The sequence below is a fragment of the Hemicordylus capensis genome, chromosome 15, assembly GCF_027244095.1.
Source record: "Hemicordylus capensis ecotype Gifberg chromosome 15, rHemCap1.1.pri, whole genome shotgun sequence".
Taxonomy (NCBI): domain Eukaryota; kingdom Metazoa; phylum Chordata; class Lepidosauria; order Squamata; family Cordylidae; genus Hemicordylus; species Hemicordylus capensis.
In genome coordinates, this window is record NC_069671.1 from 3,473,828 (window position 1) to 3,498,443 (window position 24,616).

General features: G+C 47.4%; 2 protein-coding genes across 4 annotated transcripts in view; both read left to right on the forward strand.

Annotated features, from left to right (window-relative positions):
• The window catches only part of LOC128338124 (2'-5'-oligoadenylate synthase 2-like), a 32,725-nt gene extending 26,890 nt beyond the window's left edge, over window positions 1-5,835 (forward strand). For 2 of the 3 annotated variants that reach the window (XM_053280104.1, XM_053280103.1), the window contains 4 exons: window positions 188-360; window positions 807-1,057; window positions 2,654-2,798; window positions 3,873-5,835. In XM_053280104.1, coding sequence (XP_053136079.1) covers window positions 188-360; window positions 807-1,057; window positions 2,654-2,798; window positions 3,873-3,944 — 641 coding nt within the window. In that variant the 3' untranslated portion in view covers window positions 3,945-5,835. The remainder of the gene's footprint in view (window positions 1-187; window positions 361-806; window positions 1,058-2,653; window positions 2,799-3,872) is intronic. The other variant, XR_008312523.1, reaches the window with a different exon arrangement.
• A 2,799-nt stretch (window positions 5,836-8,634) lies between these two features.
• Window positions 8,635-22,868, forward strand: LOC128338021 (2'-5'-oligoadenylate synthase 1-like). Its single transcript, XM_053279878.1, has 6 exons — window positions 8,635-8,829; window positions 11,622-11,904; window positions 17,089-17,255; window positions 20,709-20,935; window positions 21,953-22,085; window positions 22,809-22,868. Exons 1-6 carry the CDS (start codon window positions 8,635-8,637, stop codon window positions 22,866-22,868), a joined length of 1,065 nt encoding a protein of 354 aa, XP_053135853.1.
• The last annotated feature ends 1,748 nt before the right edge of the window (window positions 22,869-24,616 follow it).

The following is a 24,616-nucleotide window of genomic DNA, read 5'->3' on the forward strand; positions in this document are numbered from 1 at the left end:
ATTAATTTTAAAAAATTGTGCCCCCCTTCAAGTGGCGCCCGGGATATGTGCCCTGCCTGCCCTACCCCTAGATACGCCCCTGCTTACAGGTAGCCAACTCTGGGCTTGGCTTCTCGTCAGAACAGCCTTTTAGTCTGCCATAACATCATGTCACAATATATTAGTCTGTGTTTGTTTTCCACGACAGGCCAGATCAGCAACACCAAGCCTGACCCCCAGGTGTACGTCAAGCTGATTGAGGCGAGAGGCCAGCCTGGGGAATTCTCCAGGTGCTTCACGGAGTTACAGAAGACATTCATTTCTCAACGGCCCACCAAGGTGAAGAGTCTCATCCGCCTGGTGAAATACTGGTATAAGAAGGTATGTGGGCTCCCAGGGACAAGATGTGCTCAAGATCCCAGTTCTAAGCAGCGTATAACTTGTAATGATGCAGAAAAGAAGGTTATGCATCCTGTTGAGATGTTGCAGCTGTGCTTGCTGTCATCATCCTCTCTGTGCTGACATTTCCGGTCCCAGCAACTACAACTCCCATAATCCCCAGCCACAGTGGCCGATAGCCAGGTATTATGGGAGTTGTAGGCCAGCTGCTCTCCCCCTGCTAAATAAAGAGAATCACCGATTTTAAAAGGTGCCTCTTTGCTCCGTTAGCAGGGGATTACTGCTTGTATTTAAAAGCCCGCCTCTCCCTTCCTTTCCCTTCTATTGCTTCTGTTCTTTCTGTGCAACTGCTAGTTTGTTCTGCTGACGACACAACCGAAAGAATAAACACTTCCCACACCACATCTTTCCCCCTTCCTGTCTCCTAGTACGTACTCCCTTGCAAATCGCAGCTCCGAGAAGGAGAGTCACTACCCCCCAAATATGCCCTGGAGTTGCTAGCTGTCTATGCCTGGGAAAAAGGAAGCCGAGAGCCGGATTTCGATATGGCAGAAGGATTCCAGACGGTGCTTTGGCTCATTGAGAACTATAAGCAGCTCTGCATATTTTGGACCAAATCCTATGACTTTGAGGATCTGGCCATTAAACGATACCTGCAGGGCCAGCTGTTGAAACGCAGGTCAGTTTCCGGTGCCTCCCTCCAACGATGTGCGTTTCGTGAGTCTTGTGTGCTTGTAACTGCCTACCCTAATATTCCATTTGTCTATTCCAGATTCTTTTATTTTGCCAAACGCTTATCCTGTGCTCATTTAATCGCAAAGAGTAGGGTTGTTCTTTCGAATAAAGATGGGCAAAAAACCTCCCCACAAAACCCCCTATAATTTTTTTTAAATGTATTTGATTTATATACCGCCCTTCCAAAAATGGCTCAGGGCGGTTTGCAACAAAATAAAGGGTACAGTGTGCCGTCAAGTCGATTTCGACTCGAACCGGCAACCTTCCGCTTGTTAGTCAAGTATTTCCCCACTGTGCCACTTACGGTGGCACAACAAAATAAAAACAATTAACAATCAATTAACAATCAAAATCAAGACTAAATCAAATTAAAATCATGTTAACAATTAAAATCATTTAAACATTAAAATCATTTAAAATGAACACTATTTTTTTAAAAAAATGTAGATCTAATTAAAAGCCTGGGTGGCAACTTCCTATGTTCCTATGAGGAGAGAGGAGCTGGCTTTGGGGTAGCAAGCACGACATGTGAGCACTGTCAGATATTCCTCTTAACAACAACAAAAAATATTTATATACCGCTTTTCAACAAAAGTTTCCAAAGTGGTTTACATAGAGAAATAATAAATAGAAAAATAAGATGGCTCCCTGTCCCCAAAGGGCTCACAGTCTAAAAAGAAACACAGGACAGATGCTAGCAACAGCCACTGGAGGGATGCTGTGCTGGGGGTGGAGAGGGCCAGTTACTCTCCCCCTGCTAAATAAAAGAGAATCACCATGTTAAAAAGGTCCAGTTACGGTTGCCACCAGCTCGTCTGGTGGTGATTCAGGACCAGGCTTTCTCTGTGGCTGCCCCAGGGCTTTGGAATAAGCTCCCTGCTTATTCCATCTCCTTCTCTGTTTATTTCTCAGGAAGAACCTCAAGACCCTCCTGTTCTCTTGGGCTTTTAATTGGAATTAATGTTAATAATTTTATAAACTTGTTCTAATAATTTTATTCTGGTTTTTTTTATTGTCATGTATTTTAATTTGTGGCTTGTAAATATTTAAAATTTTGTACACCGCCTAGAGATATACATATCGGGCAGTATAAAAATATAATAAATAAATAACTACATAAATAAATAAAATTAAATAAAAAGGTGCCTCTTTGTCCAGTTAGCAAGGGGTTTTGGGCAAAAGGGATTGGGAATCCCTTAAGGGACTGAGCCAAAGCTCAGTGGAAGAGCACCTGCAGGCTTGCAGGCAGAAGGTCCCAGGTTCACTCCCTGGCAGCATCTCCAGGTAGGGCTGGGAGAGACGCCTGCCTGTATCCTTTGAAAGCTGCTGCCCGTCAGTGTAGACACTATGGAGCTGGGCGGACCAGGAGTCCGACTCAGAATGGAGCAGCTTCCAATGTCCCTGTGGAAATACTGAGGCTGATCTGGAATAGCTTGCCAATGGCTATGCTGAGAACGTCACAGCTGTACAGTACTCCCGAGCTCAGGTTTAGCTCTTTAACCACTGTACTTTACTGCCTTTTCCTCTTTTTGGGTTTCAGACCAGTCATCCTGGACCCAGCTGATCCAACTGGGAACCTGGGAGAGGGGGCCCGCTGGGACCTGCTTGCTCAAGAAGCGAAATCTGGTTCCCGTCAGAAATGCCTCAAATATCAAAATGTTTACATTTCTCCTTGGAAAGTTCCGGTAAGCGAACAAGTCGGTCTAAGTAGGACGGATAGAGCTTACTTTCTGCTTCTTTTAGCATAGTGCCGTGAGTTTAGTTTGTATCCAGCTGTCAGCTCGTGAGTTACAAAACAGGGTTGTCTATGCTTTTAGAGGCCGCCATCTTGAAACAAGATGGTGGATTGGCAGATATAGAGCCCTTCCTCACGATCAGGGAGAAAGGGCTCAAGGGAGGCTGCTAGCACTTACTTCCCGGCAGACGATAAAAATGTACTCTCATACAGACACTCAAACAAAACCATGTACAACTGTGAGAGAGGAGAATAATAATAGTTTGCGCGCGCGCACACACAGAGTCAACTCTCACCAACCACGAGGGTTCTTTTCTGGGAAAACCTCGCAGTTGGTGAATTTGCGGTTGGCGAGCCATTGAAATCAACGGCAGGGTTAGGCGAAACGTGGTCGCGAAAGGACCGCAAAATACAGTTTAAAATCGCTGGGGAAATCCCTCCAAATCACCATGAGACAGTAAGAGGAGTGAGGGGGAACCCCCCAAATCACCCCTCAGCCCCCCAAATCAGCCCCTGGGCCCCGGAATTTGAGGACCCCCCCAATTGCCAAAAAACCTCACCAACTCATGTCGCTGTGGGCGAGACCTTTCCCAGTTACAGATACTTAAAAACGCGATTGGGAAACCCACAATTGGCGAGGGATGACTGTATATATATAATAGACATCTCACGATAAATTAATCACTCCAGCTTGTCAGAAGCGGGGTTAGGGTCTGTCACCAGCTACCTTGCAGTGAGTCAGACTCTTGGTCCATTTAGGTGCCTTTGAAATTTAGCAGAGGGAGGGGGACTAACATCCCTGGGACTAACATCCCTGGGCCATCTTGTCACTGACCAGAGCAGCTCTCTAGGGTTTCAGAGAGGGGTCTTTCCCAGCCCCCCAGGGAGAGGACGCCAAGCACTGAACGTGGGACTTCTGCACGCGAGGTAGGCTTGCTATCGCTTGAGCTTGAAACCAAACTGGCTTGGAGTCCATTGTGTCTCCAAGGCACAAATCCCCCATCTGTGTGTGTTTTTCTTCCAGCTGCAGGTCCCTTGGGAGGACGATCGGTCCTATGGCACCATTGTCAAGCAGTTCCTCCAGGGATTCTTCTGAATCAGGCCACGGCCTGACAACCATCCTTCCAGCCTCATCCGATGGTGGGGCCAGCCTAAGTTACTTTGCTGCTTGGGGCAAAAGAAGCACCTCTCAGCTCCCCATGGCCAGCCCAGCCGCACCTTCAATGCTCCCCGATCTGAAAAGATCCCTGCACAATATCCCTGCCAAAGTTGGAATGTCAAGATACCTGTTTAGTCAGGCTTTTAGTTTATAGTTTTAAAGCTTTGGTTTTTTGTTTTTTTAAAAAAAAATTGTTGTTGTTATTGTTATTGTTATTAGGGCGGTATATTTCTATACTGCCCCTCCAAAAATGGCTCAAGGCGGTTTACACAGAGAAATAACAAACAAATGAGATGGCTCCCTGTCCCCAAAGGGCTCACAATCTAAAAAGAAACACAAGAGAGACACCAGCAGCAGTCATGGGAGGTACTGTGATAAATGCTTTTAGAGTTTTTATTGTATTTTAAATTGTTTTAATTATGTTAATGTTTTAATTGGTTTTATATTGTGAACTGCCCAGGGACTTTTTTGTATGGGGCGGTATATAAGTGTACTAACTAACTAACTAGATAAATTGGGAGGGCTGGGGCGGGCGCCCTGGAGATCGGGCCACGTGCACAAGGCATCTCGCATGGCCCTTCCCCTTGGCGGCCTGGGTTCTTTGAACCCTACTGCTCAATGGTAGCTCCACCCCTGATACCAACACAGATCAGCCTTGCACAGTCCAGACCCCAACTGTCTCAGCACCACACAGCATTAAAATGCAGAACTGTTTACATGTGAAGTCCCATGTACATAGTATTGTTAGCCGTGGCCCCAACATCCACCCAGAGATGGGTGACATGGAGATCCCCAGACCCTGCTGCTCCTGCAGAGGCTCCACTGCAATGCATGCAAGCCTGCTGCTCCTCCTGCAGGGGTTTCCAGCGACACAGAAGACCAGGCACTTCCCACCCTGGAACCACCAGCCTCACTCCCCAAGCCCCTAGGGGAGAAGATGGCCTCATACCTGAGTTGAGTTCCAACAGAAAAGGAGGAGTGCTGCATAACTGGCTGTTTGGGCCCTGCCTTTCAGTGGGTCTCCTCAGGAGGGAGAGGAAAGTCAGCACTGGGGTATCCATGGGGAAATGGCCTTCCTAGGCAATGCAGGAATGGGTGCGGCCCTCTTCAGGCTATAGGAGCTCTCCGTTCCAGCTTAGCTGTTGCTGGATCAACAGCTGCTTTGGGGAGTACAACGCAGCTCTTACTAATCTGCTTTGCTATCTTGGTTCCTGTTCTCTTGGGTCCTTCCTTACTGCCTGGCCGCCAAGTCACCAGCTGTGCTGCGAATCGGCTCTGCGAGCGGACACATATTCAAGAATGAAGCATGGAGGCATTCTGGAAGACAAGCAAACCCATTTTACAGATGGGGAAGACCAAAGCTGAGAGCTTGAAGTGCAAAATACTGCCAGAACACGCACAGCGGAGAACTCATTTAAAGCACAACAATATGTGAAGATTTAGGGGACAGTTTGCTGCATATCTTCTTGGGACTTCAGAAATGGGACATTCAGCTCAGTGGGGCTTTCTTCGGGACAGTGGTGGGGTAGATGGAGGGGGCGCCTTGTACTGTCTCCCAACCTGTTTTTGCAGGTCAAAGTTGTGCAAGGATGGGGCTGTGCCCCACTCTTATGGCATCCATCTTGTGGAAAGCTACAGGGCAGACACATGTAAAGGCTTAGCTTACTGAAGATTCAGAGTTTTGTGTCCCAAGGGTGCTATTCCAGGGTAGGGATGCTAGGGATGTGCATGGAACCAGCACAGGGAAGTTCGGAGGTGGGGGAGAAGACTTTAAGGGTTGGGGAGGGTGCACTTACCCCTCCCACTGCTTTCCCCCCACCAGTGCTCCATTTGCAAAAGGTCCCTCAGGGTGGCAGTGTACCTCCCTGCTGCCCCATTGCCTCATCGGACCCAACATCAACAGGAGTACCCGACACGCTTGGTACTTCCACTGACATGGGGTCCAACGAGGCAACGGGGAGGCATAGAGGCACGCTGCCACTCCAAGGGACCCTTTGCAAACAGAGCGCCGGTGGGGGAAATGCGGCGGGAGGGATAAGTGCACCTCCCAACCTTAAAGTTATCTCCCCCACCTTTGAAACAGCAGAACTGCTGGTTGTTTGAACCGGTTCAGAGGTTCAAACCGGTTCGGCACATCCCGAAAGGATGCCTGCAAAAAGAAAGGACACATTTCAGAGCATTTCAACAACAATCTATTACCACAAGTTGCCTCTAGTAACCTCACTCCCTGGCAGCATCTCCAGGTAGGGAGGGCTGAGAGAGACTCCTGCTTGCAACCTTGGAGAGCTGCTGCCAGTCATTGTAGGCAATACTGAGCTAGATCGACCAAGGGTCTGACTCAGTAGAAGGCAGCTTTCTATGTGCCTATATCAGGAAATGCTTCTCTGTAGTTGCTCTTAGACCATGGAATGCTTTCCCTATAGATATCCATGGCTTAACATCTTTGCCAGCCTTCAAAAGAGCCCTTAAGACACATCCCCCCCTCCCCGCCAGGCTTTTAGTAGTCTCTGAATGTTTTAAATTGCTGTTTTTAACACGAATGTTTTAACTGCTGAATGTTTTAATTGCTGTTATTTTGTTTTTCTTGTGTTTATTTTTGTGAACTGCCTAGAGCCTTTGGAGTCAGGCGGTATATAAATTAAATAAACAAACAAATAAAACAAAATGCCTGTCCTTTGGGGTGAATCAAAGGTCCTGGTGAATTCAGGGTTGTTTACACTCCTGTTACCTCTAGAAGCCCATAGGATTCTGCTCCTGGAGTTACTTTCACAGTAATTACCACACTTCAGGTTTCTACACCCCCCACACCCTCTGCACAGTATTTTAATCATGCCTGAATGGTGCTGGATTTTTTCTTCTCTGTACTCCATTCTGGTGGTGCTGATGCTCATATTCCATTGCAATGTCGTGCAAGAGCAGTGGAAACTGTGGTAAATTCGTCGCTGCATTTTGTGTCTGTATAGTATCTGCTCGGTGTCCACTCCATTTGCTCTCTCATAGACACTCCTATATTCATGCCATGGTCATATCATGCTCTCACACATACTACTTTAAAAGATGCACAACATTCACACATTAGGCTGGTTGGTTCACACCGTCATCAAAATCAAGGGGTGGGGGGAAGGCAGGCTACCCACATTTGCTTGGTTGTGTGAAGGTCGCAAAGATCCCTCCAGCCCAGGTTAGGCTTTTAGGCTTTAGGCCCAGGTTGCCTAAAGCAGGGTAACCCAGCCTCCCTAACCTACTCTTAACCAAGGTAGGACCTTGATTCTCTGGCTGAGTGGGCCCACTCACCTCTTCTAGCCAGCCACCAAGACCTAGCAGGCTCTCCCTTCCATGAAAACAATAGAGAGCTGTGGCTGGAGGGGCTGCCATCCATGGCTGTGCCACTCTGCAAAGCATACTTTATGATTCTGAACCTGGAGCAGCTTCAGCAGGGCTGGGTCTGTCACCTGCTCTTTTGTGGCCAGAGGGCAGCTGCTGCTGGCATGAGGCTTTCTCAGTCTGCTGGCAGTGCAAAGCATGCTGGGAAGGCATGCGGGGCCTTGGAAGACCTTCCCTGTTTGCTGCTCCGGACTTCAATAATGGACATCGCACCAGGTTTAATCGTGGGCTTTCTGGGTTTGCTGACCCAAACAGAGGTTCTGGTTGTGTGCCTGTTACTGGGGTAGGAACTCTTCAACTCTCCAAGCCACCCCCAAATGATTGTGTAAACAAGCCTACCAACTCTCAGTTGATGCCACTTTCCTAGTAATCCCTCTTGCGTTGTTAACATACACTCTGTAACAGCTTGCAATTGTTGTTGTTGTTATTATTATTATTTACTTTTATATTCCGCTCTTTGAGGAGCTCAGAGTACATGCTTATTTTTATCTTCACAACAACCCTATGGGGTAGGTTAGGCTGAGAGATACATGACTGGACCAGAGTCACCCAGTGAGTTTCATGGTTGAATGAGGATTCGAACTCGGGACTTCCCGATCCTAGTCCAATACTCTAACCACTATGCTATTGTTAATACTGTTAATTGACGCTATTGTCAATTGTTATAGAAAGGTCATCTCTGCAAATGAAGCCAGAGCTTTTATAGCCAATAGCTATAGGCTATAAAAATAGCTTCAGCAATTGCATTGGTGGGGGTTGAGGTAGCTTAATTCAGGGGCTTCCAGCCCAGGGTACAGAGATATGGACGGATTACAACTCCCATCATCCACAGGCACAACGGTCTTCAGCTGACTTCAGTTAAGTAAAGTGTGCCGTCAAGTCGGGGTCGACTCCTGGTGACCGCATAATAGGTGTTTCCTATTCACATAACAGGTGTTTCCCATAGTAACGTAATAGGTGTTTTATCAGTGGGGATTCGAACTGCCAACCTCTGGCTTGTTAGTCAAGTCATTTCCCCGCTGCGCCAGAAAGTGCAGATTGTTGGTTAAGCCCTGCCCTGCCCAGCCCAGCCCCAACCCTTCCTTTGGCTTGAGGTCAACCATCCAAAGAGTTTCAGGTGGAAAACGAAACTTCTTCGAAGGCTGAGAAACGAAAGCAGTGAGCAGAGCAGAACCAGTCGTTCTTTCCTGTCCTCCAGGCTCAGAAGTCAGAATTCTCTCTCCCACCCGCCTACCTCTCTGCCATGGAGGATCTTTACGACACTCCACCGAAGAAGCTGGATACTTTCATCGAAAAATATCTCCAGCCCAATAGCAGCTTCCTGGAAGAAATGAACAGGGCTGTCGATAGCATATGTAGGTTCCTCAAGGAGTATTGCTTCAGAGATGCATCCTGGCGGCCCCAATCCCGGCGGCCCCGTGTGTTGAAGGTAGTCAAGGTGAGTTGAGTTCTGGAGTCTGGGCACTAGAACAAATTGAGAGGGCAACATTCCATAAGGGAAGGAGGAAGCTGAAGTTCCACCATTAAACATGTAAGCAATAAGAATAACAAATAGTATTGTTATTAAGCTGGAGTTTCCAGGAGCCAGTTTGGAAGGAGGGGGAGAAATGGAGACATTGATCAGAGTTGCCATGCCCCCCGGAATTCCGGGTTCCCCCCTGCATTTTAAGCATTTCACCCAGATTCGCCTGGATTTCAGCTTTCATTTATATATTTTGAAAAAGTTAAGCTCTAGCCCTTGTAGAAGCTGAGTTGGGGAGCCAAACGTGCAGTCACTGTTCTGCGGAAAAACTATTTTCAAGCCAATTTATATAATATGCAAATTAGGCACCCCTTGGATTTGGAAAGCCAGAATATGGCAATCCTAACCTAGATGCACCAGGAAGGATTGTTCTTCCATACAGCATCCAATTTTCTTCCATTCATATTTGATGTTTGCTCACTGGGAAGGAGCTGAATGTAGGTTCTGTGCAGAGTCCAGAAAAAACTCCTGCTGGCTGGCCCTCAAAGGTGACAGATTGAACCAATCTGGGGCATGGGCACTGCAATCCTATACCAGATTACTGGGAATAAGCCCCATTTAAATCAATGGGACTGGCTCCGGTTCCAAGTTCCCTCCCTGGCAGCATCTCCAAGATAGGGCTGAGAGAGACTCCTGCCTGCAACCTTGGAGAAGCCGCTGCCAGTCTGGGTAGACATTTCTGAGCTAGATAGACAAAGGGTCTGACTCAGTATATGGCAGCTTCCTATGTTCCGCTGCTCCAGATGCCAATGATTTGGGGTTGGGGGAGACTGAAGGCATGTGGAGAGACCTCCCAGGTCACCATCGCACACACCACACATTTCTTAGGTGGTTTTTACAAACATTCATGACTAGCAAATTGCAATGGGGTATGTGTGGGCAGGGTGTCTGAGCCTGAATCAAGAAGTGGTTCAGAGAGGTTTTCCAAAGAACTGGAACTGAATATAGATCTCAGAATATTTTGGTGGCTGTGAAGGTGAACGGAGGAGCCCCTAAACACAAGAAGTGGGAACTGGTTCAAAACCGGTTCAGTAATCAGGAGATTCTTGGAGGGATGTTAAGGGCTCCTCTCTGCTCCAGTAACATTCGAAGAAGCTCCCTCCACCTCACCCCACACCTTCTGAATCGAAGGAGCTGGAGGAGTGGAAATAGCAAGGTCTAGGGCTGCTGGTCCTCCCACCCCCAGGGCTCAGAGAGGCTTGCCACTGTACAGGACAGTAACATATATACAGGTGGGTCTCATTATCCGCAGGGGCTCTGTTCCGGCCAATTTCCAGGGATAATGAAACCATTGTTTCCCATTCACTCAATGATAATGAGTCATTGAGTTGAACGGGAATTGGGGTTTAGGTTCCTGGAGGGCAGAGAGAGTCAGAAAAAAAGGTGGGAAATGGCAGAAATAATTAAAGTGCTGTACCAGTCTCCATCTGTCCAGCAATGCCCCTAAAACTTTAAATTTTCCACAAAAACCACTTCTTTTTTTTAACTACAAGAGTCATAATACAGCTCATTTAAGCAAAACGGTGGCTAGAAATGACCGTGAAGGTAATTCCTGGCCTCCTAGGAACCACAGGTTTTAACCCTTTAATATCTCTAATATTGAGGTGGGGTGTATATTCTCTAACTGCAGATATGAGGAACCGCAAACAAGGGTAACCTGTGTATGTACACACACACACACACACACACACACACACACACACACACGATTGCTTCCTTATGAGGGTTTGTCCTATAGAAAGTCAGTGTGGGGAGAGAGAGTCTCTGGAGACACTGTTGGCAAACTACAGCGGAAAAATTGCCAGCACAGGAGAGATTCAGTGCTGTGGCTGCAACCAGAACTGAAATAACAGAAGAAGCAGGCTGGATTGAGCTCCAGGAAGTTTCACGCAAAATAGTTTTACCGCAAGGTTTTTGCTTTTAGCTCGCATCTCCTCCGGAATGGAGGGTACAAGTACACATATCAGCCAGATTTTCCCCGAAGTCCCTGTGAGTTATCAGGGAGCAGTTCACATGTGCAATTCGGGTTTTCCATTGCACCCGAGTATAGCACGATTTATCTCCGGAGTAAAAAATCTCCACTATTTTCAGCAGCTTTTTGAGACAGCTTTAAGTTCGCAATAAAGCCTCCCGGTAAACCTGTGGTAAAATCTGCTGTGCGTAAAGCCTCCTGTCCTGTGCTGAGACCAGGATAAGAGACTGCACAACAAGCCAGTTGCAGAGAAGAAGGTAACTACAGAGGACTCTGTAGGGGTCAGTTTAGGTAGCTTAGTTTATGCATTTTCCCAACCTTTTCTTTCCCCTTGCATGCTTTTGTGTGAACTGTTGTGTGTTCTAAGTTTTGCTGTGTAAAGAAACTAAAAAGCTAATGTTTTAAATGAACTAATTTTTCTCAGAGTAAACTTTCTTATTATATAAAGACTAGGTGCTTGTTTATTTGTCTCCACTTCACGCCTATAAGCCTTTCCACTCTCCTTCTCGTCGTCATCGGTAATTTTTGGCAAAGGTGTAAGGGCTGTTGTCCACAGCCTCCATGAAAAAACATTTTAAATTGAGGTAATTTACAGTGAGAGAGAGAGAGAGAGAGAGAGAGAGAGTGTGTCTCTGATTTGATTTCTAAGTGGGGTTTTGAACCGAAATCTCCCCAACCCAGGGATCATCTGTGCACAGGAAAATATTGACCGACATCACTTGACTCTCATTCCCAGGGCGGCTCATTGGGGAAAGGGACGGCCCTGAAAGGCCGTTCGGATGCCGACCTGGTGCTGTTCCTTGACATCTTCAAAGGCTACACAGACCAGGAAAGGGACCGGAAACAGATCATCCAGGAGATCGGCAAAAGGCTCGGAGAGTGGCAGCGGGTGGAACAGAGATATTTTGGTGTTTGGATTGAGTCAACGAAGTGGGAGAATCCACGGGTGCTCAGCTTCACGCTCCAGTCCCAGGACTTAAAAATTGAATTTGATGTGCTACCAGCCTACAATGCTATCGGTGAGGATGCCATGCTATTTAGGGATGCCCATGTGCTTCAGAACTAGTGATGGAAGCTTCTGGACTCACAGGGGCATAGCAGGTTGGAGCGGGCCCAGAGACAAGATTTTAAAATGGGCCCCCACTCACTGAAGCTCAGCTCATGAAGTAAAGAAATCTTAAATGAGGCTGAATAGTGGTAACAAAAAGCACTGAATAGTAGTAAGCAAAAAGTCAAATTCTACACACACACACACACACACACACACACACACACACACACACACACACCTATGTGCCACAATAGCACATCATCCTAAATTATTTTTTTAAAGGTTTTGTAAATTGTGGACGATGCAAGTCATTTCATGGTACTCGAGAAAGACATGCTGTTCTGGTAGCTCCAGGTCTTAACACTCACATCAGTTTCGGAGGATGAATACAACTGAAGGAAACCCGGCTGGGGGAGTCAATCATGTGACTTGCCTCTGGGGGGGTGCCCAAGGCAGTGGCCCCCCAGACAACTGTCTCCTCTTGCCCTATTATAGTTATGCCTCTGGGACTCAGATTCCCCCCAGCAGACTGCGTGGGGCTAACAGGATTCCTCCCTTCTGGTTATATATCATAGCGCTATTCGGACATAATGTACAAGTGTCCCGATATCTGTTCACTCATACATGTTTCTGTGTGAGTGTCTGTACCTATGTTCATTTAAAAAGTGAATTTGGATACAGGGCCCCTCGAATGGGATGGACAGGCCCCATGGAAAAGGCTGGGTTGAGGCAAAGAGATTCTGAAGCCCACAGGCAACAGGTGAGGGCGTGCCCCCTCTCCTGCTGTTTCTCCCCTGCAACTGGGATCCAGAGGCAACTCCTTCCTCTGCATGGAGGTAGTCTATAACCGTCCAGGCCAGTAGCCACTGAAACCTGTCCTCCATAGCAGAGAATTTGTCTAAGCTGCACTTAAAGCCATCCAAGCTGGTGGCCATCATCACATCTGTTGGGGGTTGTAAATTTTACCCCCAGTAGTAACCAGCAGAGCACTAAAGAAGCGACCCACTCCAGTTGCAGAGTAGTTTGCAGGTTTTAGTTGTTGCAGCTATTTAGAGAAAACACACAGAGATTCTTGTAGAACGAAATACTAAGCATTTATTGGTGAAGTACACTTAGGATAGAAAAGACCTCATCCTAATCTAAAGGACTACATAATGAATAGGGAGGGAGGGAGAGAGATATGTTTCCATTTGCTTTCTAAGAGGAAAGGAAGGATTGTGAGGTTCAACAGGAAATACCTGAAGAGTCATATCAGGGGTCATAGAGTAGAGGCAAGCAGGGACAGGTAAGGAGACCCTCACTCACCGCCTCTACTCCCAGTGCCCCTAGTGGTCATTAGGATAGTTGGTGCAAAAAGGTCGATGCACTGGAACTCCATGTCCAACAACATCCCATGGCAGATAATTCCACAAATTGTGTGAAAAAGTACTCCCTTTGTTAGTCCTAAATTTCTAAATTTAGTCCTAAAGTTGTTCGTCCTAATCAGTTTCATGGGACGACCCCTGGCTGTAGTGGTGTGAGAGCGGAAGAAAAAGTTCTCTCTACTCTCTCCACACCATGCACAATGTTCTAGCTCTCTCTCAGGTCTCCTCTTCGTGGCCTTTTCTCTGAACTAAAAAGCCCCAAATATTGTAGCCTAGGACTACAACCCTGAGAGGCTACACATTTTGAGAGGCGGCCAGAGAGAATAGAGTTTTCTTGTGTGGGGGCAAGAAGCCACATACCAAGGAGGGCTATTGGCCACATCACGCCTTGGCTGACCACGGAAAGGTTAACCTTTCAGAATGGGCGCGGAATGTGAACAAGATAAAGGTTGGCCAGCGTGTTCCCGTCTGAACTGCCAGCACATGTAGCCTTCCTCATCCCGTGCCACAAGTGCCCAGTGCCAGCTAGCCAACCAGGAGTGACTTCTACATTAACCCACCCCATCTCTGGCTCGTTGTGCATGCGCACGCACACCCTCTGAAGATCGTGCTGCTGCCTCTTCGCTCTTCCTTCAGCCACTGTCTGTGTTCTTCCCAGCTTTCCACAAGCTCATGTAAGGGTTGCCCTAGAAGTGAGGGTAGACAGAAGGGGTGTGCACGGAACCGGCTGGTTCGGTTCGAGTCCGGATCGGACTCGAACCGGACCAGGCCAGTTCAGTCCGGCACCCCCTCGAACCACCCCCCCGGTCTGGTCAAGGAGGGTTGCGGACATTTTTTGTTGTTGGAGGTGGGGGTGGGGGTGTGTGTCCGCGGAGGTCCACCCCCGGCCTCCCTTTTTGCCACCTTTGGCAGGCTCTTCAGCACATTTGGGCCTTCCCCCTCCAGCGTGGAGGCCATTTTGGAGGCTGCCATACCTGCAATTGGCCTCTGCGTGACCCAGGCCACGCAGAGGCCAATTGCACAGGCATGGCGGCTTCCAAAATGGCCACTGCGCTGGAGGGGGCGGCTTAAATGGGCCAAAATGCCGGCTGAACGGTCAGTGGTGGCAAAAAGGGAGGCCGGCGGGGGGGAGGGGGAACCTCCGTGGACCACCCTACCTGCAACAACTCCCCCGAAGGGGGTAAGTATTTTTTTTAAATTTTAATTTTTTTAAGTCCGCAACCCCCTGAACAGTCGGGGGGTGTTCAGTCCAGGGTTGGACTGAATAGGGGATGGTTCAGTTCAACCTTGAACCATCGAACCGAACACATTCAACCTCAAACACATTCGACATCAAACTTGTTTGTACATCCCTAGTGGGCAGGAGATAGCCCCCAGAGACTTGCAGCTGGGGCATTCACTCTCCCACTCGCGGGTTCAGTTGTAGCCACACCCCTGGATGAAACTAATTTAACCAAGAACTATTTCTGACTATGGGTCCATCTCCTTTGTTCAAGCACCTGAGGAGTTCATTCAGGCACAACCCCTAATAGAGACTTCTATTGAAAAAAGACACAGTGGCCCCTGCTGTTCACTCACATGCCCTGTCTCATCCTGAGGCCTTCGGGCCTCAGCTCTTAAGGAGGCAGGCTGCAACATGCCTGCTCTGTGAATGTAAGAGCAGATGCTTAGAGTAGGTTTGATGGGCTTCTTAGCAGATCACTTTGTGCCCCCCCCCTTTTTGCCACAATGACTCAATTGGGACAATATTGCCTGAGCAGCTCAGATTCACACGGTGGAGAGAGTGCATGCATATCTCCCCTGCATCTGCTGTTCTGTCCTGCTGCTGCATAATCACGTAGGGGTGTGTGGTTCATCCCAACCATCCCTCAACACATGAATCAATTTGCACACTGAGGGGTGATTCAGACCTTTCTGGGCCAGCTGGGTGGTATCATTTGAACCTCCTGGTTCTGATAAGCAAAACAAAACTGTATACATTAGTACTGTTAGGTGAGAGACATCGCTTGAGGGGGGAGAGGAGTGTGCCAGCCAGGAACGTGTACTTTCCCTCAGCTGGGCCTTCAACCCAGCCAAGGGAATCCTCTGGTCCTAGGCTGTAGCTAGGTGAAGGATTGTTCCAACAGGGGTTGGGTGGATGAGAAGAGAGATTCTTTCCTTGAAAGCAAAACCGCAGTATAAACTGCTCTCTGCCCCTAAAGGCTTGCTAAAAAGCTTTCCGGGGAGTTATTCACACATGCCTTCATGCCACGGGGTATCTGAAAAGCGAATCTGCTTCTCAGCAGATTCACAAGGTGTTTAATTTGGGGGATTAAATGCACAGTTCACACAGGGTCGGCTCCTCTCCGCAATCCCGGGCAGATCTTTTCCCTGTGCGTTCCCACCGGCTTGCTCCAGGTTTTTCCTCCAACCAATCACAAATCAGAGAGGAGGCGAGTGAGAGAGCTTTTTCATTGTTGTTATTCTGACAGTTAAGAAAGGAAGAATGGCATGACGAGTTGCCAAGCAGGTGGATCAAATGGTAGAACGCTTAACCCTTGCCTTTGTGAGTGACTGCCTTCATCACCTCATGTTCGCCTCCCCTCACACACCCACCTCCCCAGACTATTTAAGAGGCAGGGAAGTTTAAAGCAGAAGTCAGAGCTTTCTCTCTGTCATGGAGAAAATTGCAGGCTAATGGAATCAGCACAAACAAAAAGGTTCAGGTTACATCCATTCTGCATATCTAAAGCCTATGTAAACTCCCTTTCACTGAGTTTTGAAAAACTCCAAATTACTGTCATGACATGACAGAGGTCTATAAAATCATGCATGGTGGGGAGAAAGTGGACAGAGAGAAATTCTTTTCCCTCTTACATCACACCAGAACCAGGGGTCATCCCATGAAATTGATTGCCGGGGAATTTAGGACCAACAAACGGAAGTACTTTTGCACACAATGCATAATCCACTTGTGGAATTCTCTGCCACAAGATGTGGTGACAGCCAACAACCTGGATGGCTTTAAGAGGGGCTTGGATAACTTCATGGAGGAGAGGTCTATCTATGGATACTATTCGGAGGGGTATAGGCCACCTCCAGCCTCAAAGGCAGGATGCCTTTGAGTCCCAGTTGCAGGGGAGTAACAGCAGGAGAGAGGGCATGTCCTCAGCTCTTGCCTGTGGGCTTCTCGGAGGCATCTGGTGGGCCACTGTGCGAAACAGGATGCTGGAATAGATGGGCTTCCTTGGGCCTGATCCAGCAGGGCTGTTCTTATGTTCTTATGACTTCAGGGTAAATGCAGCTAATATGTGGGCTGGCCCACTCCATTCTGGAGGAGATTTGAAGTAAAAGCCCTGTGTGTAAAGCCTCCAGGGTGACTTATCCTGTCCTAGATGTTTCCAAACCACATTAATATCTATGCAAGATATTGTCCTTCTGCTCTGAGGACCCTGTTGCCCCCAGATAAATGATTCTGGTCGCTCTCCACCCCCAATTCAAAACAAACCAGAGGTGCATGAGCACATTGTCATACTCCAAGCTCAGCCTTGTTTTGACCAGGAGGTGATGGCCATGTGTAGAGTGCACTAGAATAAGTACTTCTGCTATCTTGCTGTTCTCAGCAGACACAGGGATGTGGTCTTTCCTCGGTCAAGATGGCTCTGCTCAGGCCCTTTTGCCAATTTAAGATCAAGACACCCACCAAGAACTACTGAGTCCTGTCCACAGCAGTAGTTAGTCCGCCATAGCCAGTTGCAATATTGGACTGTGTTTGTTTCCCATGGCAGGCCAGTATTGCAGTATTGCAGATCAGTATTACAAGCCTGACCCCCAAGTGTACGTCGAGTTGATAGAGGCGAACAGTCGTCCTGGGGAGTTCTCCAGCTGCTTCACGGAGTTACAGAAGAAATTCATTTCTCGACGTCCCACCAAGGTGAAGAGTCTCATCCGCCTGGTGAAATACTGGTATAAGAAGGTATGTAGGCTCCCAGAGACAAGATGTGCTCAAGATCCCAGTTCTAAGCAGCGTATAACTTGTAATGATGCAGAAAAGAAGGTTATGCGTCCAGCTGAGATGTAGCTGTGCTTGCTGTTATCGTCCTCTTTGTGCTGAAATTTCAGGTCTCATCAACGCTTGGCTTGGAATCTAACACTTGCTTTACACACTGAGGCAGATCTCACGATCTGTGAGAACCGCTTTGTAAGGGTTTGCGGGGAGAGTGGTATATAAATATGATAGGGGAAAAGTAGATAAAAACTCTCCAAATGGTTTTTTCTGCTGTCTCTGCCCCTGCTCCTCAACTGAAAAGTGTCCCCTTCTCCAAGGTCCAGTGGGTATCCCATTCCAAACACAAAGAGATTCTCAGTGGTTAGTAGATGGTCACCTGATCATTAGTTCCTACTAATGACCCATCAACCCACCATCCTGGATTCTTGGCCAACAAAACAATTCAGCAACAAGAGCGGCAACAGAAATAGGACAAGAGCTACTTGGTCCTGCAATTAAGAACTATCTCTTCCTTTAACTGCTATTGCTTCCATTTTTTCTGTGCAACTGTTATAGGGTTGCCAACTGTCCCACACTATGCAGGATGTTCTGACTTTCAGCGGGGAAATGCTTGTCCCGTTCGGGATGCAATTACTCCCACTTTTTCACCTTAATTAAAAAAAAAATTAAAGCCACTGCTGAGCAGAATGGCTACTCTCTGGGGCAGCAGCCAGGGATGGGTGGGATGGGTGGTGTGCTGGCGAGTGCAATGCATGTGCAGATGCCTGAAATTGGCCCATCTGCCTCATCTGGAGGAAGGCAGGGCCAAGGAAGGGAGTCTTTCATTCTCCCTCCCTCTAGGGATATGCAAACAGGTTCGACATCGAACGTGTTCGACATCGAACCGGTTCAGGGTTGAACTGAACCATCCCCTGACTGAACACCCCCCAACCATTTGGGTGGTTAGCAATTTCTTTTAAAATATTTTTTTTTAACTTACCCTCTCAAGGAGAGATGTTGGCGGCAGCGGTGGTGGGGGTTGCCACAAAGGTTCCCCCTCCCCCGCCGGCCTCTGTTGATTCCCATACTGGCTGTCCCATACTGGGTCATGCAGAGGCCAATTGCATAGGCATGGTGGCCTCCAAAATGGCGACCACGCCGGAGGGGGAAGACCCAAATGGCCTGAAGAGCTGGCCAGCTGGTATGAGCCTCAAGGGAGGCCGGTGGGGGGAGGGGGAACCTCAGTGGATACCTCCCCCAATGCCGCCTCTAACAACACCCCTGGAGGGGGTAATTCAAAAATCTTTTTTTAAAAAATCAAAATTTAAAAATAATGTTTGCGACCCCCCCCCCCGGACCAGACCGGGGGTGGGGGTTGAAGGGGTGATGGACCGAACTGGCCCAGTCTGGTTTGGGTCTGGTCTCGAACCGAATCAGACCAGCCGGTTCCGTGCACACCCCTCCCTCACTCCTCCCCTTCCTCCTCCTGAAATCACAGTCAGTGAGTGGCCGGTGGCCGTGGCAATGAGTGCTCTCCAGGCTTGCTTTTAGCAGCAGCCTGCCTGTCATTAGTCGCCAGCGCGCCAGCCCTGCCCTCGGCGGGAGAGTTCTCGTCACTATCCTGCTCCGCTGCCGCCCCTCCCTTAGGTGGCCATGCCCCTGGCCCCCTCGGAGACCCTGCCCGATTTCTGCCAATGCAGTGCTGGCAACCCTGATTAAATCCCCCTGGTTACATAGCAGAAATAAAAACTTTAAATCCCAATGCCCCATCTTTCCCCCTTCCTTCCTTTCCTAGTATGCACTCCCGAATCCCTGATTGCATTAAAAGGAGGCTGGGTTTGAGCAGTTTTAGTTGGGGCCCTGCTGCTTACTTGAATGCCCTGAGCTTGACATGCTATCAGAGGGCCTTTTTTAGAGCAAGATTTGATATGTTACCCTCAGCGGCTGGGGCGTATCTAGGGTGGGGCAGGTAGGGCATGTGCCCCGGGCGCCACTTGAAGGGGGGGTGCCATTTTTAAAAATTAATTTTTTTAAAAAAAATGGCCACCAAAAACAAAATGGCCACTGTGCATGCTCAAATGGCCTCTGTGAGGCCCTAGGCCATGCCAGGCCTTGCAGAGGCCATTTGAGCATGTACGGCAGCCATTTTGTTTTCAGCAGCCATTTTTTAAAAAATAAATATTTTTTAAAATGACCCCCTACACATGCTCAAACAATCCCTGCGAGGCCCTAGAGGCCAGCAGGGGAATCTTTGCAGACCCCCCCCCACGGCCTTTAGGAAGCCCCTAAAAGGGGCTAGAGGTTAAAAAAATTAAAATTTAATATAATATAAGTCACTGTACACATATTCAGATTGGCACTATGTACAGAGAATCAGGGCTTGTCAATACTGAGCTGAAGCTTATGAGCTAGGATTGTATTCATTTGCTCTTACTTTGCTTATTGTGATAAGTGAGTTAAATGTGATGGCTATTAATGGTGAGTTTGTCTTTGAATCAGTGTGAAATCCTTAGTATTAAGGCCCACTGGGAGTTTCTTGCTGTCTTTCTCTTATTTTAACTGTCTTTCTGAAATACTAGAATATATTCCAAGCAGTGACACAATTTACTCTGCATATCCTTTAATTATTTTCAGAGTATCTGGGAAAAGTCAAATTCTCCATTTATTTTTAAAACTTATGTAATAGTGATGCTACAGTGCATAGTAGAGAATTAGACAGGCACTTCTGTTTAGTTTTCCAAGTACATCTCCACATAGTATTTGGGTATTTCATGAGCCCCCACATACTGAAATTTGTAGTTTTCCAACCTTTTTTAGTCTGGCTACGTCCACTGCTAAAATAGTTTTTGAAATATTAAAAGAATAACAAGCTTGACTTGTATTTTTGAGCTGATATTATGGTAAAGTTATCTGAAAGATGGGTGTCAGATGTTTGGACAGGGGGCGCAATTTCAGTGCTTGCCCTAGGTGCTATTTTTCCTAGATACGCCTCTGCTCAGCGGTGCTCTCAGGAGGTTTCTGGGGATTCCTAGAGAGGATAGATTATGCCCATGTGGTATGGGGGAAGTTGAATCCATACAACATGTTTTGTTGTGCTGTCCATTATATAGAAATTTAAGATGTTCCTTACTTACTCCTCTTCTGACACCCTTCCCAGGTTGCTCTGGAGATTTTTATGTTTCCTATCTTCTTGCGAATAGAACTTTAGATGTCACCTTTAAGGTGGCTAAATTCTGTTCTATTGTAGTACTGTTGCGGCAGTGAGCTTTTCCTTGATTAATTTTAAATTTTTTATTGATCATTTGTTTGTGGATATCCATCTATATATTTAAATATTTTACTTCCTTATTGTATTTCTCTATGCTATGAGATGTTGTTATGTTATGTTATGCTGACCTTGGGTCGCAAATAAAGAACTTTGAACTCCCATACAAATCGCAGTGCCAAAAGAAGGCATCACTCCCCCCCAAGTATGCTATGGAGCTGCTGGCTATCTATGCCTGGGAACATGGAGGTCAAAGGACAAATTTTGACATGGCGGAGGGGTTCCGGACGGTTCTTTGGCTCATTGAACACTACCAAGAGCTCTGCATATTTTGGACGACCTACTATGATTTTGAGAATGAGACCATCAAACGACACCTGCAGGAGCAGCTCCGGAAATCCAGGTCAGTGTCCTGTGTTTCTCATTTGTTTCTGGCATTTCTTGTCTTGTGTGCTTGTAACTGTTCCATTCTCAAATAACTGCTGGCGTCCCACCCTGACCACCCATTGCAAGGGCTCTTCGGCATGCCAGATTCTTTTACTCTGCAAAAGCTTGGCCTGCACACATTTAATCGCAAATAACAGGTGTTGCATTTTTGGTTACAGACATGCCAACCCCCCCCAAAAAAACACCCCACACCTTAATCCCAGTACTCCACGATTGCCCTATTACATCTGATTAGGAATGCCAACTGATCAGGAAAAGTGGCCTCTCCTGCTCCTTCCCCTTTAAGAGCAGCTTCATCTACAAAAATCAAGAGGGCATGTAGATAATAGAAGGGTTGGTTAAACATTTTTTGATACCCCTTTATAGTATCTGCAGTTGAAAATGAACAGGGGCAGAGCTATAATAGAACGGATGGGTTCAAAGAACCCAGGCCTCCAGGCTCCTGGGGGCTGCCAGCATTGACTCCACCCACCCACTGAATCAGTACACATATTTCAGCCAGGATTTGCTGGCTAGGTGCCTCTGTTTTCCCCTCTCAGGGCTCTGGCCACACCGCCTTGCACATGTCATCACGTGCAAGGGACACGCCCAGCAGGGCTGGGGGCAGACCAGTGTTCCCTTTAAGAGGGATTCCCAGATGTTGTTGACTACAACTCCCATGATCCCCAAGCAAAAGCCACTGCAGGTGAGGATTGCGGGAGTTGTAGTCAACAACATCTGGGAATCCCTCTTAGAGGGAACAGTGGGGCAGACACAGGCGCCATTCCCCTGACTACACCAGTGGCTTTAGGGTCCTGTCAAGACAAATCTTTAATTACATCATTTAGCAAATGGGGAAAGGGTGGCTCAGAGGGAGTGGCTTGATGATGGTCGTGCTGTGATCTTCATTGCTGAGCAGGGCTATGAATTTGGATCTCATACACAACACTTTAGCCACTGTACCTCCCTGTCTCTTCCTGTTACTGAATTCCAGACCAGTCATCCTGGACCCGGCTGATCCAACAGGGAACTTGGGACAAGGGTACCGCTGGGACCTTCTTGCGCAAGAAGCTAAAATGGCTTCTTCTCGGATATGTTCCAACCTGGTTGCCCCTTGGAGTGTTCCGGTAAGTGAACAAGCAACTCTCAGTAGAACCAATGGAGCCGACTTTCTGCTTCTTTTGACATAGAGACTCCTTTCCTTGTGCTGTGAATTTGTTTTGTTCCTGTCCGCACATGAGTTACAAAGCAGGATTGTCAATGTCCCCATAGTGTGGCCACCATCTTGAACCAACATAGTCGAGTAGCAAAAACAACAACAGCAAGACACCCCCTTAGGATCTTATAGGACCTTCTCCCATGTGCTGTGCATTTGGTTTGTATTGGACAATAAATGCAAAAGCTAGGGGTGTGTGTGTCTCTCAGAACTTTCCTCCCTTTGGAGAGCAGGCTAAAGACCTATTTGTACTTTAGGCCTGTTCACACAATCACCAAAAACAGGGTAGGAGGCATCCTACGCTGGTTTGTATGATTGTGTGAACTCACAAGAACTCCTTCAGACCAGTTTCAAAGCAAGGTAACCTAGTTTCTCTACCCTGCTCTTAACCAAGGTGGGAAAGTTATCCTCAGAGGCGCTCTAATCCCCGGACCTTGGGGCCCCAGTCTGTGACCTCCAAAGTCTGGGAGGTCTCCAAATGGCTGGGGGGCCCCCCTCTGGCAGCCACCCCATGCCCGCCCCGCCGAACCTCTGTATATTTTTTTGAATTACAGCCATGCAGCCGAGGGATGGCTGCCGGGGGGTGAGTGGAGCCGTCATTCTCCACTCTCCCCTATCCCCCCTCTCCTGGCAGCAGCAAGCCAGAGTGATGCTGGGCTTGTCTGCTTGGGCCAGTGTCTTCTGCCAGCTGTGAGGTATGCCTGCACAGTTGAGAGATCATCACAAGCCCATGACATCAGTGCTCTGCTCACCCCCGGAAGCCACTCCTTGGCCACCGGAGCTTAAGCGAGGCCCCCCAGAAGTAGGCAAAGTCTGAGTCAGGGGGCAGAGCAGTGTCTTCAGGCTGTGGCAAGGAGAGCTAGGTGTCAGGTTCCAGCACACTGCTTTCTCCCTCGTCTGTGGATTCTTCCAGAGTGAGTAGAGGATCATGGCTATGGGTCTTGGGTTCTTGTAGCCTGTCTCCTCCTTCATCTGTGGAGTCTTCAAGGGTGGGTGCAGGGCTGCTACGTCATGACATTTCCCCCATTTACCAATCCCTTTAAAGCTGATTGAATTGCAGAGTTATTTCTGGATTATATCCAGTCTAATAAAGGTTTATGAGTCCAGAGGTAGAAATCTGCATGCCAATAGATCGAGCACAGCTGCAACGTAACGTACTGGGGAAATGATTAAAAACCAGATAGATCGAGATCTGACTGCAGGGCTCAAGGAACAAAATTGCCCAGTTAGGAATTGAGAGGGGTGACAGGAGGAGCTGGCACTCCCCAAAGTCACTCCCAGGCAGGTAGCCACACCTCCACCTCTCCTTTTATCTGCTTTATCCATGGGGTCTCTCCATATGTCTCTGCAGAAATGACACCAAAGCTTTTTAAAAAGTGTAACTTTTGAAGGACACCTTTACTAAAGGTCAATAATAACTGCCCCAAGACTTTGGTTTGGGGCAGTATATAAATTTATTATTATTTATTATTTATTTATTTATATTATTATTTATTACTTATTAAATAAAAATTAAAAAGACCAAAATAATCCCAGTGGTCATTGGCACCCTGGGTGCAGTTCCAAAAGACCTTGACGAGCACCTCAACACCATCGGGGCCACAGAAATCGCCATCAGCCAATTACAAAAAGCAGCTTTACTGGGAACAGCCTATATTCTGCAACGATATCTATAACAACAGCAACAACATTGACCATAAAATTCAGCCTTCCCAGGTCCTTGGGAAGGACTCGAGGTCTGGATAAAACAAACCAGTCAATAACACCTGTCTGACTGTGTAAACAAGAAATAATAATAATAAATGCTGATAATAAATGATGATAATAAACTTTGTTAGCTGCCCCATAACAAATTGTTCTCTGGGCGGCTCACAACACAACATTAAAACATGAAATAAAAACACACAACACATTAAATCATAACAGACCTGCACGCTTTCCAGACCTGGGCGCCTTCTTCTGTATGATGCTCATTGCACGTTGAGGTCATCTGGAGAGGTACATCTGGTGGTGACTCAGAGCCGGGCCTTCTTTGTAGCTGCTCCTGGCCTACATGCATTCCTGGCAGATCTCTGCCGTTTAGGCTCGCTGTCGACCTTTAAGAGAGCCCTAAAAACTTACTTGTTTGGCCTGGCCTTTCAAGGTTTTCAAATTGTTTTTTAAAATGTTTTGTTTTTTTAAATGGCTTTGAATTATTTTTATATTGTTTTTAGCACTGTGTCTTAAATGGTGTGTGTTTTTATGTCTTTTTTAATTGGTTGAACACTGCCCAGAGCCTTTGGATGGGGCAGTTTCTAAATGTAATAAACAAGCAAACAAATAATAAATGTTAAAATTTATTCGCTGTCAATAGGCTAAGTGTGCTTCCATACGAACTGTGTTTTCACACCGTTATGTGTGCAGTGACAGCAAGGTGCCATTTGCTCCTTGCTGGTAAGCCTG

Bases quoted from the DNA above. Each gene is read 5' to 3' on its own strand.
- LOC128338021 (XM_053279878.1), top strand. From the start codon at position 8,635: ATGGAGGATCTTTACGACACTCCACCGAAGAAGCTGGATACTTTCATC. The intron at 8,830-11,621 runs GTGAGTTGAGTT...TCTCATTCCCAG, and splicing joins GTGTGTTGAAGGTAGTCAAG to GGCGGCTCATTGGGGAAAGG. The intron at 22,086-22,808 runs GTAAGTGAACAA...CTCTCCTGGCAG, and splicing joins TTGCCCCTTGGAGTGTTCCG to CAGCAAGCCAGAGTGATGCT.